Source organism: Antechinus flavipes, chromosome 1 (assembly GCF_016432865.1).
Source record: "Antechinus flavipes isolate AdamAnt ecotype Samford, QLD, Australia chromosome 1, AdamAnt_v2, whole genome shotgun sequence".
NCBI lineage: Eukaryota > Metazoa > Chordata > Mammalia > Dasyuromorphia > Dasyuridae > Antechinus > Antechinus flavipes.
Window position 1 is genome coordinate 22,435,753 of NC_067398.1, and position 18,227 is coordinate 22,453,979.

At 39.7% G+C, this 18,227-nt stretch overlaps 1 protein-coding gene across 1 annotated transcript in view; it reads right to left on the minus strand.

The window, feature by feature from the left end:
* Nucleotides 1-8,059, minus strand: part of CADPS (calcium dependent secretion activator) — a 542,165-nt gene extending 534,106 nt beyond the window's left edge. The window contains 1 exon segment of the mRNA XM_051980071.1: nucleotides 7,214-8,059. Coding sequence (XP_051836031.1) covers nucleotides 7,214-7,669 — 456 coding nt within the window. The 5' untranslated portion in view covers nucleotides 7,670-8,059.
* Between the last annotated feature and the right edge of the window lie 10,168 nt (nucleotides 8,060-18,227).

Here is an 18,227-nt window from a genome sequence, read left to right on the forward strand (position 1 = left end):
TCAGGAAAGTGCAATGGCTTATTCCAGGTATGCAATTAGGGAAACATTTTGCTCATCATACTTTTGATCTTTCTCAGCCTCAAAATATCCCTGGTGCCCATGTATATCGGTACCTATCTATTATATCAGGGAGATTGAATTCAGGTTGATATGGTTTATCTCAACAAGGATTTTTAAAACCCCTACTATGTGCTAGAAACTGTGTTAGGTTTATCGTGACAGAAGATGAAATGGTTTCTGCATCCAGGGAGTTCACATTCTCCTGGAGTGATGAGGATTATGTCATGTACACAGAAAAATAAAGGATATATGAAATAAATGCAAACTAATAGGAAGAAGGAAAATGTATTAATGAAAAGCCATTAGCAACTGGGTGAAGGTGCTGGAAAAAAAAAGCCAAAGAATGAACTTAAATGATTCTAGACTGCTCCTGATGAAAGGACATCTAAGGGGTTCAATAGTTAGGTCTGGATTCAGGAAGATGCATTTTCCTGAGTTCAGATCTGGATTCAGACACTTACTAGCTGTGTGATCTTGGGCACTTTAAGTCACTTAATCCAGTTTGCCTCAGTTTCCCCCATGTGTAAAATGAGCTGGACAAGAAAATGGCAAATCTCTCCAGTATCTTTGCCAAGGAAATGCCAAATGGGATTATGAAGAGTCGTCCATGAATGAAATGATTGACAGACTGAACAAGAACTTCTGGGGAACAAGAAAGGGCATTAGGAGGATAGGATTAAATAAGAATTGACAAGCTGATGGGTGGGAATGAGGGGAAGGAGGGGAATTTTGGAACAAAAGTTTTTGCAAGGGTCAATGTTGGAAAAATTACCCATGCATATGTTTTGTGAATAAAAAGCTTTAATAATAATAATAATAATTATATATATGTATGTATGTATATAGAGAGCAAAAATCAGGATAGCAAGGGGGTGAAGCTGTTTCTATAAAGAATGCCTAGTTTCTACCAGTATACAAAACATTGTCCCTTCATGCACTGATTGATTTATCTGTTTCTTTATATTTCCTTATTATTTATGTTTCCTTAGTAATTTTGCAGTTTTAAGGCTTAAATAATAAGAAAAAAAAAGAAAAAAAGAATTGACTAGCTGGGTGACATCTCTGTCTGTTTCCCCAACCATCAATATTTCCATTTTCAAATCCAAAAGATTTCCAAATCTTAGGGTACTATGTAAATGGGAGCTGCTTTTTTGTTAGTTTAACACTCATCTAGTTCTTCAAAGGGTTATCAATTAAATCATAGACTGTTTTGACTGGGTAATTGAAAGTCTGATGGAAGAGCAAAGATCTTAGAGATCATCTGCACGGATGAATCACTGTTATTATTTATAAACTGTGTGTGTGTGTATGTGTGTGTGTAATATACATACCATATGTGTGTGTTAAGAATCAGTGATTCTTAGTCTTATGACAGGTGGATAGTTTTGAGTCACTACCAATTAGCCAAGTACAATGAACAAATTCATAAATACAAAACTTCTTTAAACACTGACTCAGTGTTAAAGTCAATATCATTTTCATGCTGAGGTCTGGTCTGAATAGATTAGGAATGAGCTACTTGAACTTGTCTGGTCTTTATATCCTTTAATTGAAACAGGCCATACTCCCTTATTTTTCTACCTTGACCCTTTTTTTCTACAAAGCTCATTAAAGAGCTAGTCAGGGGCAGCTAGGTGGCACAGTAGATAGAGCACCAGCCCCAAAGTCAGGAGATTTGAGTTCAAAAATTGACCTCAGACACAACATGTCCTAGCTGTGTGACCTTGGGCAAGTCATTTAACCCCCAATTTCCTTAGGAAAAAAGAGAGCTAGTCGCCCCACCACTTTTTAGCATTACATCATCCAATTTATCAAATGATATTGATAGGAAGTCAAGGGTCCTGGGTTCAAATCCTACCTTGGAAAATTATTACTCCCTGGAGCTTGTAATATGAGGGAATTGAACTCAGCATCTCAGATCCATATCTTATATTCCTATGATCTTCCTTTTCATGTAAACCCCATCACTCCAATAAAAGATGATGGAAGAAAATTCTAAAACCTCTGGGTACAAATGGACTATTGCAAAGTACATTGTGATAGTCTTATAGATGTTTTTCATTGCCAGAGGATATCATGATTCACTTTTAAAAGGCAATATGGTGAAGTGGAGAGTAGAGAGAAGTGAAGTGGAGAGCAGACAGAGGTGGATGGAGGGTAGATATGAAATGAGTTTAAATCCTGGCTCTGATACACAGTAGCTGTGTGATCATGGATAGAAAAGTCATTTCATCTTGTATTGATAACTCCCTAAGACTAGAAGATACGACACTGATGAAATCACAGATTTCAATGCCATAGTAAAATAAGTGAAATGTGTCTCTAAATGATAAAATAGGCCTTTTGCATTTTGTGTGTGTGTGTTTTAAAACATGGTTTTAGAAAAACTCTGCATGATTTAAATCACCAAGACTATATTCAGAACCTACTTTATAGCCAGAGTATAAGGTGAGGATAGCCTCTCACAAGAATTTATTCTATAAATAACTATACTGTACGGGTGAGAATGACCTGTGATTTTTGTAGATGTGAGAACCTTCCCTTCCCAACTACAAAGGACATAAACCTTCCATGTATAATTCAATAAGTTCTAAAGTGCTACTTAAGGTACAAAGACATTATGTGACCAATTCAGGATCAGTCAAACATCAAAGCCTAAATTTGAACCTGTCTTCTTGACTTCCAGGAGAATGTTCAGCCCCTGAGTCAGGCACCTCTTAAATGTAAACTTTAAAAAAAAACTCTTAATATTGTTCTTTTGTGGTTTCTGAGACATTGCTCTATCCTGAATCTCCTCTGACCTCTCCTTCTCATTTTCCTTCCTTGCATCTTCATCCAGGTTGCATCTATTAACCATGGGTGTTCTCCAAGACTCCTTCCCAGGTCCTCTTCTCTTCTTTAATACCACTTTAATTGGTGATTTCATCAGTTCCAATGGATGCGATTTATCATTTCTATGCTGATGATTCGTAGATCTTTTTATCTTGCCTTAACCTCTCCTGACCTCTAGTTTTATATCTGCTTATGGATAGTTCCATAAATTACCTACGCTCTTGAAAGAAACAAAAAAAAAAAACAAAAAAAAAAAACCTAATGAATCTGTTGCCACAGTGACCTCTTTCAGATGCTAAAAGCAGATACTTCATATATATATATATACTTTTATTTTGCCTTCAGTAAACTGGCCAATTGGTATTGGATGTCCCATTGATATGTTAAATTCAAGGGGTCTGAAACTAAAATCATAATCTTTCTCCCAAGAACTTGCCTCTCAACATCCAGGGTACCACCATCCCCCTCCCACCTGAGCTCACCACCTAGATGCCATCCTTAGCTCTTCATTCTCTTTTATACTTCCCTCATATCCAATCTGTTGTCTTTTTGCATCTCTAATGTACTCTATTTGTCTCTTCTGACATGGTCAATATCATGACCCAGTCCCTCATTATGTCACTGCTAGACTATTGCAGTTATATTCTAGTTTGCCTCTTTGCTTCAAGCCTCCCAGTCCACCCCCCCCCCCCAATTGTCAAATAGATCTTTCTAGAGTGCAAGTCTTACCACATCATCCTCCTAATCAATAAACTTCAGGAGCGCCTATGACCTCCAAGATCAATATAAAATCCTCTGTTTAGCTTTTAAAGCCTGTTATATATAAACTAGACCTTTCTACTTTCCCCTTCTTCTTATACTTTACTCTCCCACCATATACTGTGTGAGCCATCGACACTTGATTTTTTATTGTTCCTCAAAAAAGAAGAAGAAGAAGAAGCAGAAGAAGAAGCAGCAGCAGCAGCAGCAGCTCTAGGCATTTTAACTAATATTTCCCATGTCTGGAGTACTCTACTTCCTCATCTCCATTTCTTGACTTCCCATATTTTCTTCAAGCCTCTACTAAAATCTTACCTTCTATCAGCCTTTCCTAGATCTCCTTAATGCTAGTGCCTTTCTTTTGTTGATCATTTCTAGTTTTATACTGCAAACTGAACACAGTTGTTTTCATGTTTTCTCTATCCCCACTCTGCATCCCATTAGACTATGAACTTTTTGAGATCAGGGACTATCTTTTGCCTTTCTGTGTATCCTTAGCACTTAGCATAATGCCTGGAACATAATAAATTCTTATTAACTTCCCATTCTTCTTTCCTTCTTTCTTTCCCTTCCTTTCTTTTCTCCTTCCTTCCTTTTTTCTTTCCTTCCTACCTTCTTTTCTTTCTTTCTTGTTTTCTCTTTTCTACCTTCTTCCTTTTTCCTTCTTTTCCTTTTTTCCCTTCCTTCCAAGTATCATATTCTTCCTTTATCATTTCTTGTTGGTCACAGTCAGGAAAGTCTCTAGCTTGAAAAAGAAAAACAAATCACAAACTTTTTTGAACCAAATCAAAAGAATAAATCTTCTGTGATGGTAGCCTGTCTCCCTCAGATGCCAAAATCAGAATTTTTTTTTAAATCGTCCTGTTTTTGCTCCCAGCCAGTTGGCTAGTTGGTACTTTGTTCTGATATTCACTTAGCATCTATATACTCCAAAGACTAAAAATAGCTTGAACAAATGTCACTTTTGTCAATACCCCCAGGAGTCTCTCTAGATGTAAAGGTCATTTATAACAACAGCACTATCCCTCTCTTCAAAAATACCACTTTTAATGAACTTGATGAAAACCATCAATTGTTTCACACGGTTCTTGTAACATGATCTTGCTTTAATGAGTAAGGACAACAATTCATCTGCATTGAACTGAACAGTATTGGATCTCAGTGGCAAATGGTTTCATTTCAGTCCTAATATCTGGTTTGATCTCTTAGCTGGCTGAGTTGTGAGTACTCTTTTATATTTAGATAAGTTCATATTTTAAATTCAAAGTAGTATAGACACATTGAAGAGCTGGTGCTCTTTTATTCCTTTGTTCTGGACTGCTTTCTACCACTGAATTTTGGTGATGCATTTTTAGACATGTGAGATACTTATCAGTCTATTTTTCGGAGTTAAAACTGGAAATCCAGGATCAACATAAAGACTCAAAACATGGAGCAGGGATCTACTAACCACAACAATAACAACAATAAATGCCTTGTGGGAAGCCCTACAAGGTGTCCTCTGGTTCACAGTGAACATCTCCAAGGCTTGGGAACAAAGACTCAAACACCTTTCTGTCTTTCAAATATATATGTGTGTGTATACATGTATATACCTATATATGCATTTGGATTTGTATATATGTACTTTGTAGGAAGAAATCAGGCAAATCTTCTGGGACACGAAAACAACTAGATGACCCTTAAACTCTCTGTGTTTTGGGAGGTTCCCCCTTGGACGTAACCATTCAGTCCTATAAGTGTTGAGATCTGCAGGGATGGAGGGCAAATCTTGCTGGAAAAACAAAACAAAACAAAAATCCCAGCCTCTTCGATGTCTTTAGGTAAGTGACTGAGTTTCTAACCAAAGCTCCAGTGGGAGTAGGGGGTGGGGGGTGGGATGGGACTGGGAATTATTAGGAGAGAAGGGAGTGCATATTTGAATAACTCAAACAGATATTCGGGCTGCTAGGAATGGGATAGGTATAATCAGAAAACAAGAATTACTGAGACCGTTCAGCTTCAAACTACAGTTAACTTGGGAATTCATTTGCTTTTAGGAGTTGGTCACAACCTTGACCCGATTGAAACTGCTGAAAGCTTATTACCTCCACCTAGTCATTTGTTTTGAAGGCTTATAGGTGATCCTCTCCACTCAACCACAGAAAGAAATAGAAAAAGGCACTTCTAGTCATAGCCACCCCTTCCATAGTTTTAACGGACCCCCCTTTCCCTCCCCCCCGCATCTGTCTGTCTGTCTCTGGCTGTCTCTGTCTCTCTCTCGGTGACTCTCTCGGTGACTCTCTCTCTGTCTCTCTCCTTTCTCTTTCTCCTCTCTCTTTTCTCCCCACTCCCCTCTCTCTCCTTCTTTGGGTGAACTTTTTTTCTGTATTTCTGTGGAGAAAAATCAAAGCAGGTGGGCAGCCGCCTGGCTGGCGATTGTTTTCTCTCCAAGGCAGCCAGCCCGCAGCTGGTTCAGCCTTGCTGGGCCTGGCACAGGAGATGCTTTTAATGCCATAATTGTGAGGCTCCGTGCGGCTGCTCTCGGGGGAGCGGGAGCCGCAGGCTGCTGGGCCTCTGCGACCTAATCGGGCCAGGAGGTGGCGGCGAAGTCACCTTGGGAGAGGAGGGGAGGAGGCAGAGAAAGAAAGGCACGACTCGCGTTTGCCGAGGGAGGGGAGAAGGCTGGAGGGAGGGAGCAGAGGGCGTGCCCCCACCCAAGGAAAGCGCCTAGCGCCCTGCGCCTCAGTCCCAGCTCGCCCACCTGCGATCTATTGGGATGGGGAAGGGCAGTGGGCTGGAGGGATGGGTTATCCATCACCGTCCCCACGGATCGTCAGCCCCTCGGACCGATTTTCTGACAATGTCTCCGGAGGCTCATTCCCTTTCCCTTGCTCAGGCTAGCTTAGCTGGGCGCGCGTCGCCAACCTTTGCCCCCGGCCCCTCCCGGCCTTCCGTGTTCCGTTCACTCTGAGCGAGCTGATGCACCCCAAGGCGGCCGAGCCTAGGCTAACCCGGACCAGGCCTCTCTGGGCCGGAGGATACCCCAGTCCCAGGCTCAGTAGGCTACGGGCTAATCACCCACCGAGATCCCTCGGCCCGCCAACAAAGAGGGAGCTTAATGCCCACCCCCAGCCCCGCCCCGTAAAGGCCCCCCAACTAGGCTCCCTATCCCGGCCTGCTGGACCCGCCCCGCCCCAGCCCTCCCCTCGTGAAAGGTTGCGCGGGCTGGAGAGAGCCGGGGCCCCGCAGGGTCTGCCAGGGTCAGGGGGCGGTGCGGGCTACCCATTGTGCCGCCGTGGCCGCCGCCGATTCTCCCCAGCCCAGTCCCCCGCTGTCCCCACCCCCTAGTTCCCTGGCTCGCTCGCTGGCTCTTTCTCGGGTCCCCTTTAACCTCCGGGTTCGCTCCCTCTCTGGTCCCGCGTCCCCCAGCTTGCTCATTCGCTGGCTCAGCTAATGCCCCGCCGGCTCTTTGGCTTGTTCCCTTGGCCCTGTGGCTCACTCGCGGGCCCCCTGGCTCGCTCCCAGCCTGGCTAGCTCCCCGCCTGGCTCGCTCGCAGCCTGGTCTCCCGCAGGCACGTACCTTCTGTTGCCGCCGGGCCATGTCGGTGGGCTGCTTGGCGTTGAAGGGGTAGGCGATGCAGCGCATCACGAAGACATAGAGCTGCAGCTTCCTCTTCCTCTCCTCCTCCTCCTTCTGTAGCTTCTCCAGCTCTTCCTTCTCCTTCTCGCTCACCACCGACGGGCTGGGGCTGGAGGGCCGCCCGCCGCCGCCGCCGCCAGCGCCGCTGCCCGCGCCGCCGCCTCGGCTGCCGGGCTGCAGACCCCCGGCCCCGGCGCCGGCCGCCGCGCTGCCCCCGGCGCCCGCGCCGGCCCCGGCGCCCGCCCCGCCGCCGAGCCCGGCACCGCCGCCCGCGCCGTCGCTAGTCCGACTGGGCGACAGGCGCGCCCCGGAGGCGCCGGAGGCCAGCACCTCCTTGCTGCTCTCTTCCTCCACGATCTCATCGGATTCCTCTTCGCTGGACGAGGGGTCCAGCATGGTGGCGGCTGGGGATGGGGGTCCCTAGAGCCCCCCGAGGGGCCAGAAGGGTTAGGGTGGGGCGAAGGAGGCAGTCGGGGCTCGGCTTTCCCGGGCGGGCTTTCCAAGGAGAATACCCGGGGAGCAGCCAGCCGCCGCGCTACCTAGCAGCTGCCGCCGCTCCCTCCTCCACCAGGCGATCCGGGACTCTGCCCTGCTAGGATTGCAAGCTCAGACCCAGCAGCACGTAGTGGAGGAGGACGAGGAGGAGGAGGAAGAGGAAGAGAAGGAGGGGGAGCAAAGGATCTAGTCCATACGATAAATATTGGTAATGGCAATCAAGTGGGAGCTGTGACCCAGCAGCTGTATGTCAGCTGCAGCTGCCCGAAAGGATGCCGAATGGAGCGAGCAGGCGATGCAGCTAAGTGCAGGAGCAGCAGCTTACGGATTGGGGAGGGAGCGGCGCTTACGTGTCTATTGGCTTAACTCTCCAGTGCCCGCAGAGGAGGGGAGCGCTGCCAAGGACTGGGAGGAGGGTGGAGGGAGGACTCGAGGGCTCGCGCTCATCTCGCTGCCTCTCTCATTCCCCTCACGTCAGCTTCCTTACCCTAATCGCCACTTTTGTGTCCTATCCCTTAACCTCCTGATGTACTCCTCTGTCCTAAAGTCCACAGCCCACCTACCTCGCCAACACAAAGTTCTGGAGGTGGGAGGAGGGCAGGTAAGCGATTCCTTCTTAGGAGAGAATTAGAAGGATATGGAGCTTCCTTTGGTAGTACTGTAAACGCGGAAGTATACCGGAAGAAATGGAAGGGGGGGGGGTAGGTGATTAAAATGCCTAGTCTTCAGGTGGCAGCTGGAAACTAACCCTTCTTCTCAATGCACCTTATCTTGCGCCTTTGGACGACCTTCCAAGAACTGGAGGCCCGGGATCCCCGTAGGAAGTTAGAAAAGGTGAATTTGTCTCAAATTCGATAGAAAATCAAGAAAACATCGATTCACTTCTCCTTTCTCCAATGCGAAAATTATCACCTTCTGCCGATCTTTAAAAGCCCCCCCCCCAAAAAAAAGTCACAAACAAGATATTTGTAATGTAAAACACTGCATTTGAATCAGAGGCAGAGTATAAAGGTACTGAGGGGAGAGGATTCCCTTTTTTCATAATGAAACTTACCAAAAAAAAAAAAAAATGTTGATCGTTTTATAAAGCCTTGGCTAGTTCTGGTGGACCCATTTGTAAGGTGATCAAATTGACCACGAGATCTAGTATTGCTCTACAGCGAAGAGACGCTTGTGGATAGCCAGAGCATTCAGAAGACTCAACCTCTCACTAGTTTACTCATCTCTCTCTCTCAAGCTTTTCCTCTCCCAGCCTGTAATCTATTAAGGCAAAGGACCAGATGGTGTCTTCTTTCCCTTCCTGCTTACAGGTCTTAGTCCTACAAAAGCTTAAGTCAGAGGGAGCTGACCAGAGTGCTGGATCTGATCTCTGTGAACTGAGGATGGATTGAAATTAGACTAGTGTAAATCTTTCGATCTACTGATCTCTAAGACTCAGAGCTGTTTCCTTGCTCCCTTCAAAATCCTACCCTTCAATGCAATCCGTCCAGCTATTATTAAATGCATATTATGTGCTAAGTATTAGTCCTAGTGCCACTGTTTCCTCTTCTATTCATTCTCCCAGTTCATTAATTCTGTGTGTTTCTGTCTGTCTGTCTTTCTGTCTATCTCTCTGTGTGTGTCTCTGTCTCTGTCTCTCTGTCTTTGTCTCTGTCTCTCTGTGTATGTATGTATGTTTTTCTCTCTTAGTCTCTGTCTCTCTTTCTGTCTCTCTCACCACGGCATAGGAACTCTGGGAGAAGTTGTACAGCTAATTAGAATTTCAATCATGTTGTCTTTATGTAATGTCAGATTTGTAATTGAAAGTTAGGTTTTTCGGAGACTTTTATTCTACTCAAATGAATTTTAAAACAAATTAAAACTTTAAAGAAAACTGCTTTAGGCCTCAAAATAAACTCAGCCCAGCACACTGTTTCTCATTAATTCCAATACTCAGTTATTGAATTAAACAACACATTGTTAATTTGTACCTGATTGAACTAAGCAGCAATGCTGTAGAATTAATTAATAAAACCTTTGTCAGGATATCAGACTTCATATGCACACATGCATGCACACATATATACAAACATGTTATATGTAATATAGAGCTATTTTTGGTTGCAATCTTTAACAAGTATTTTCTCATCATAAGAAGAATTTGCCATTCTGCTGAGATTCAGAGTCCAAATAGTTCCCTACACGTTTATTTGGAACAGCAATATACTAGGCCAATCAGGTTGTAAATAGTCTTTGAGAAATATGTGGTGATGTAATAGCTACAGTGTTGAGTTTCAAGTCAGAAAGATATGAGTTCAAATCTCACTTCTGATACTGACTGTGTGATTATGGACATATTATTTAATCCATAAAAATATTAACTTACAAGACATTGGTGATATACATACAAAAATAAGACAGACCCTATTCACAAAAGGCTTAAATTCTACAAGGGGATGTAGCTAATATAACCTCAGATAAGTATATACAAGGCATATATAACATAAAATAAATAAAACATTAAAAACTGGTTCAATCATAAAGGCTTCTTGAAATAGCTTTCAGCTCAACTCAGACTTGATGGGAGGAGCTAGGTTCGCAACAGGAAGAAATAATGAGGGACAGTACTGCAGGTAGGAACTAAACTCATGCAGCATGTGCAAAGAATTTGAAGGATAAGATGAACTGCTGCATATGATGAGCAGCAAGTATGTCATCAAGTATATGAGAGGGAGTAATATATAACCAGCTGGGAAAATTTAAGAAGCACTTTAATTTCTAAACAAAGGTGTTTGTCTTTATCCTTATAGTAGTGACAAGTCACATTCCCTCATCTGTAAAATGGGGAAAATACCATTTGTAAGATGTACTATATTATTTTTGTGATGCTCAAATGAAAATGTGTGTAGAGAACTTTGTAAACTTTAAAGCATTTACCTAGTGTAAATGCTAGGTTTTAGTATTTAACGTGTGCTAGGTCCTATACTAAGCACTAAGAAAGGAAAAAAAAAAATTCTAGAAACAAGAAATTCCTTTGAAGACTTCATATTCCTTCAGGGATGGGATGGGATATGCAACATGAGATATAGTACACATTAAAACATTAATTTAAAAATTAGTGTTGCCAAAATGGCAAATGATATGCATATGAATTGAAGGGAGATGAAGGTACCATCTTATGTATTATCCATTAGCACATTTGATTGGGAAGTAAAGAAGAAAAGGAAGGAAGGAAGGAAGAGGAAAGGAAGGGAGGAGGGAAGGAAGGGAGGAAGGAAGAGAGGAAGAAAGGGAGGGAAGAAAGGAGGAAGGGAAAGAGGGAGGGAGGAAAAGAAGGAGGGAGGAAAGGAGGAAGGGAGGAAGGCAGAAGGAGGAAAGAGAGGAGTAAGGAAGGGAAGGAAAGAGGGAGGGAAGGAAGGAGAGAGAGAAGAAGAGAGAAAGGAGGGCAGGCAACTGGGACAATGAACATGTAGTTTAATTTATGATTTCTTGAAATTTCTTGAAAGGAGTAAAAAAGCAATCTTTGATAAAGCCTGTGGGGATTGAAATGGAGTCTGATCACATAGCTGATATAGCCTTTACTAGTCTCTTTGATAAATATCTAGATGCTCCTTTTCCTGTGCTTTATTATATAGTAACATGTCACAAATAAAAGTAAGATGAAGATAAAAACAACACTTGGGATTTTATTGGTTAAGAGAAATCCCAAATGAAAAATCTCCCTCTATTGATCCAGGTTGTTAACTTTTTTTTTAAATTTTTAATAACAGTTTCATTAAGTACCAAGATGTTGAATGAGTTGCCCAGCATCATACAGCCAATCTATGCCTGAATTGAAACACAGATCTTCAGACATTGAAGTCAGCTGACTATTCAATAGTCCTACTGACTCTCTGTATTAGGCACTAATCAGTGTATTATGGATGTCAAGACAAAAGAAAAGCAGCTCCTGCCATCAAGGTGATTTATGTTCTAATGGGGACATAAAATGTACATATATAAGGATACAATGAGGTCCTGATTAATGCTAGTAAGGAATCCTGGTAAATGTTTGCATGTAATTGAACTGACACTATTGGAAATTATAATGGTGTAAAATATGGTCAATAATTTCAAATATCCAGTGAGCATTCAAACTGTGTGACCCCTGAATGGGACTCATTCTTTACCTAATTAGGTTCAAGATATGTATATAAATCACAGAGTTTTCAACCCTGAGGTCTATGAACTTTATACATGTATATGTATACACACAAACTTTATAAATATATATATATGTATACATACACATATATATGCATGAATATATAAAGATATATATATATACCATATATGTACAGCCAAATACACAATACATATATGTATCTCTATATACAGAACATACACACACATATATATAGCTATATAAACACAGATGTATACATACATACATATATGTGTATGTATATATGTATATGTGTACATCTATCTATCTTGCTAACTGTATTTCATCATAATTGGTTTCCTTTGTAACTTCATATGCTTTAAAACACTATTTTGAGGAGTCCCTTAGCTTCATCAACTCCTGAAAGGGTCCAGGTAACAAAAAGGCTAAGTACACCTTGAAGATTGGCAGTATGAGGTTCTTTTATATTATGGGGTCTTTGGGAATGGAATTATTGAAACAAAAATAATACTTTATAGTAACATAATCTTTTCTGACATTGAAAAGTACTTTCATACACATTATTTCATTTGATCCTTATAATACCTGTATAGGTAAATGGGATAATAATTTGTGATCTCCACTTTCCAAATAAGGAAACTAAAGCTCAGAAAAACCTCTTGCCCAGTGTGTAGACATATACACATCTCACCTACTTGTGAAGCAGAAAAGATTTCTAGGAGTAAGTCTTAGACTGTAAAGCAGATAGGATTGCAAGTCATGTTAAAGTTAGGTAATGCTATCAACCAGCAGTGGCTGTCACTTACATAACTAGAGTACAGTTTTTGTTTCAGAAATAATAGAAGGCTTTGCACTTGTGACTTGATGCCTCAAAGTTCTGGGAGGTATAAAAATATTGGATTTGGAGGACACTTGACAGCCTCAGACCACTACGGCCTCTTCAGACAATGGTAATAGCTACCATTTTGAATATATGTCCCCAACTTGAGGAGAGGATAAAGGAACAGCAAACCCAGGGAGAGAAAGCCTAACAGATCAAAATTAGAGTCCAAACCAGAATTTCTCAGCATGTTCTTACTGTGTTGTGTAGCTATATCCTTGCAAGCTAATCAAATCTTATTGCTGTCATTTGTGTCGGATCAGTCATTTGCCAGCTTTCTGAAACTTCTAGAATAATTTGAAAAGCATATTGCTAGTGATCCAAAGCCCAGGTTTTGCCTTTCAATATCATTTGACTAGACTTTTCTACTAGAAAACCTCAACAATATAACTATAGACATAAAATCAAGAGCATAAAGGCAAATTTTCTTTTGGTGAAACCCATTTTTTACCTAAAAACTGGCCTTGGAAAACCTTTATTTGAGTTCTTACTCACTGCTTGGGCAAATGAAAAACAAAACTGCCCTAATAGAATACTTCCAGTGGATGTGTGATCTCATTTATATGGATAATTACTTTAGTGATACAGATCCCTTCAACCCATTTATAGCTGCCAATCTTCTGCAGCACTTACAACATGTCTGAAACAGATTGTGCAACCACCATGGTAGGGGAATCTTTCCTAACTTTTCCTAATATCATAATGATACCAATAGAGTCTGCAAGCTGTCCATCCATCATTTGCTCTTGCTATATATGCAGCCCATCTTCTTTGGCAATCACATGTTTCTTTGATGATATGCTTTATTCTGATTTTTCTACATAATTTTTGTCTCTCTGTGTGCTGAAGGCTTCTCACATCCGCTCTGCATCTCCATTGCCCTTTGGGTAATTCTCAACATTAATTCTTTAGAGACTGTAGCGTTTCATGACTCAAAACCATATAATATTATTAGAAGAATAATGAAAAACAAAATTGAACAGCAAACTTCATAATAAATATTTAATTTACATTCTGGAAATGTACAATCCATATGTATATACATGTTCCTTTGGGATATAATTTATTTTAATAGGAATGTGATTTCATTATCCCATATTGTTTAAGAGAAGCATTAAAGGCTTCTAGGTACTAGAAAGGTGAAATAGAATTGGATAATTCTATATTGACTATGGACTATAAAGATACTTCAGATAATTGTAAGCAGAATGGAAAAAAAAAACTTTCAATTTTTTTTTCTTCTGTCAGTAAAAGGAGATCTGGAATGTGAAGTAAAAGACATGGGGTCAAAAACTCCCTCTTCCCTTCTCATCTGTGTAACCCCCAGTTAAGTTATACCACCTGTCAGGTCTCAGTTTCCTCCTTTGTAAAATGGGATTGCCAAAGGGTCAACCAGTGAAATATGGAAGGAGCTAATTAGATAATTAGGTTCCTATTTTGGAATGGCTTTGGTTGTTTAATTTTTATTTTTAGGATTATAACAGCAAAATGTTAACTCTTCATTAAAGCCTACTGAGTGGATGGCTTCATCCTATGTGGAGAAAAGGTGAGGGAGTAGAGGAATCCTACTCTTAAGAAAATTAAGCTTTGTTCAAATGAGCATTCTAGGAAAAGAATAAAGGAGAAGCATGCATTAGCCATAGCAATTGGCTACAAAACAATCAAGAAAATTAATCCCAAAGAGGACAAAAGACTGAAGATCTAGATTCAATCAACAAGAAGGGTATGTGAAATGGATTCTTTGTTTATAGATTAGACTAAATGGCTGCTCAGGTTCCTTCCACCTGCCAAATTCTGCAATTCTGTGAAAAAGAATTAATTTAGCACTGACCTACAGAGTGTATGCTCTGTTTTTGTTTCTTCAGTACCCAAGTAAAAGAAACCATAAAACCAAGGCAACTAAAATTAAAATAGAGCCAAACAATTGGGCCAAATCAAGAAAATTTTTCTGCTAAGGGTTTCATTTTCAAGATATATCATTCAATAAAAACCATCCCCTGATTAATAAATTGTCATTGGACAAGAACAGACTATTTTCAAAGGAAGGCATCCAAGCTATCAGGAAAAACAACTTTAAATCACTAATACTTAGAGAAATGTAAATTCAGTGAAGTTCAAGTTGTGATATGTTTCTGAAAAATATTAATTCGTTCTATGTATATAGACCCAATCTCTGATAGAAAAGATGAAAAAGTTTAAATTATAAGAGAAAATATATAGTTCCGTGAGAGAAAAATGGAAAAAATCTTCCATAAAATAAATAGAAGTAAAGGGATATAAGAATTCATAATATTAAGCAGAAGGGGGCAGAAAATGTGTCACAGATAAGGAAGGGAAACAAAGAGACCACTAAGCATATGTTGAAATCTAATAGACAAGGACATTTAATTGTAGAGGACAGAGCTGATTCCTATGCTCCAAGAAATGCTAATATACTTTCTCAGGTTCCTTGCAGATGCAGATGAATTATTATGTTTCATGACTCCCTGATGAGGGATACCTAGGCAACTATCTGTTAAATGTGTCTTTTTATTTAATTTTATTTTAAATGTATTTACTGAACTAAATACAAAATAAGAAAAAAAAAACAAAATATAAAAAAGAAAGACAGGAAAGGAAAATGAAAAAAAGGAAAGAAAACATTGTCATGTGCTCAATGAACATAAGGGAGGATTCAAAATATATAACAATAAATTTCTATTTCAAGAAATCATTTGGGGGAGGAGGGGATTGTTGAACATTCTTTTTTTTATAAAGCTTTTCATTATATATATAAATTATCAATTATCAATATATTTATATTATCAATGTATGTTTATATTATCAATGTATATTTTTATTTATATATATAAAGAGACACAGAGAGAGAGAGAGAGAGAGAGAATTTTCAACATTCACCCTTAGGAAATCTTTTGTCCTAATTTTTCCTTCCTTCTCCCTACCCTCTCCCTAAATGGCAAGTGATCCAATATATGTGCAGTTCTTCTACACATATTTCCACAAATATCATGCTGCACAAGAAAAATAAGATCAAAAAGAAAAAAAAATGAGAAAGAAAACAAAATGCAAGCAAACAACTGTAGTCCACATTCAGTCCCCACTCTCTCTGGATGCAGATGGCTTTCTTCATCACAAGACAATTGGAACTGTCCTGAATCATCTCATTGTTGAAAAAAGCCACGTCCATCAGAATTGATCATTATAATCTTCCTGTTGCCATGTATAATAATCTCCTGGTTCTTCTCATTTCACTAAGCAGTGGTTCATACAAGTTTCTCCAGGCCTCTCTGAATCCATCCTGCTGATCATTTCTTTTACTATTATTATTATTATTATTATAGCTTTTTATTTACAAAAGATAAGCATGGGTAATTTTTCAACATTGACCCTTCCAAAACCTCCTTCCCCCTTTCCCTCTCCCCTAGATGGCAGGTAATCCAATACATGTTAAATATGTTAAAGTATATGTTAAATCCAATATATGTATACATATTTATACAGTTATCTTGTGGAACAATAAAAATCAGATATAGAAAAAGAAAAAAAAACCTGAGAAGGAAAACAAATAATAACAGAAAGAATGGAAATGCTATGTTATGGTTCACACTCATTTCCCATAGTTGTCTCTCTGGCTGTAGATGATTCTTTTCCTTACTGAACAATTGGAACTGGTTTGAATCTTGATCATATCTTATAGAATAATAATATTCCATAACATTCATATGCCATCATTTATTCAGTCATTCTCCAATTGATGGGCATCGATTCAATTTCCAGTTTCTTGCCACTACAAAAAGGGCCACCACAAACATTTTTGTTCATTTGGGTCTCTTTTCCTCCTTTAAGATCTCTTTGGCTACAGGCCCAGCACAGACACTGCTGGGTCAAAGAATATGCACAGTTTGATAGCTCTTTGGGCATAGTTCCAAATTGCTCTCCAGAATGATTGAATTGGTTTGTAACTCCACCAACAATGTATTAGTGTCCCATTTTCCCCACATCCCCTCCAACATTCATTATTATCTTTTCCTGTCATCTTAGCCAATCTGAGAGGTGTTTAGTAGTACCTCAGAGATGCCTTAATTTGTATTTATTGATCAATAATGATTTAGAGAACCTTTTCATATGACTAAAATTGTTTTTAATTTCTTCATCTGAAAATTGACTGTTCATATCCTTTGACCATTTATCAATTGGAGAATGGCTTGAATTATTATACATTTGTATCAATTCTCTATATATTTTAGAAATGTGACCTTTATCAGAACCCTTGAATATAAAAACATTTTCCCCAGTTTATTGCTTCTCTCCTAATCTTGTCTGCATTGGTTTTGTTTGTACAAAAACTTTTAAACTTAATATAATCAAAATTATCCATTTTGCATTCAATAATGTCCTCAAGTTCTTCTTTGGCTACATATTTGATAAAATCTGCTGGGAAAATTGGAAATTGGAAATTAGTATGACAGAAATTAGCATTAACCCACCCTTAACACCCTATACCAAGTTAACACATCTATACCAAGATAAGATCGAAATGGATTTTTGATTTAGACATAAAGTATGATATAAGCAAATTAAGATTTGGAGAAAAATCACTTGACCGAGATTCCATAGGACTTCATTACATAGATATAGTTAGAGCATAGGTGTTCTGATTCCCAAACTAGGCTTCTTGCCCAAATATCACACTGCATTTAAGTTGGAGTATCTAATAGTGCCACAATATGTCCTTGAAGTATAATATTTTATAGCAGGGGAGAGTGAGAAAATACAAGTGCAGTCTCCTTTAAATTAGAGGCAACTAATCTATCATTTAGCTCAATTTACCACTTGGAAAACAGAACCATTACTAAAAAACATCTGTCCCTTTAGTTGCCCCCTTGTGGAGATGTCACAGAAGTCATTCCTAAACCTTATGGTCTTATCTTTCCTTATATTATTATTTTGTACAACAAGACATAGATTCTATGACTCACTAAGTCATTGAAAAAGGAACACTGGAGAATTCAACCATAAAAACATTCCATTTTCAGTGATTGGCCAACATAAATTTAATTGCTTTAGAAAATGAGAGACAAGGGAAAGGCTAACATAGGTGATGATGCCTTCCAGGCAGTAGTTTGAACATTCATGGAAAATTACTGGTGTCAATTTTTGATTCCTACACAAATCTATAACCTCTGCTGATTTCGTGAGCAATGTAAATAAATGTTTTTGTCATTAGCTAACAATCATTTAGGGGTAGGAATGGGCATAATTGGCTTGTGTGTATGATATGGAGATCAATTGAGCCTGTAGCTGTTGACAGGCATTTAAAAAAAATTGGATGTTGAGAATGGTACAAAAATACATTAAATTATTTAACATTGAACTTTATTGCCTCATAGTTTGAAGGGCATACCAATTATTTTCTGCAGGGATGCATAGAATGA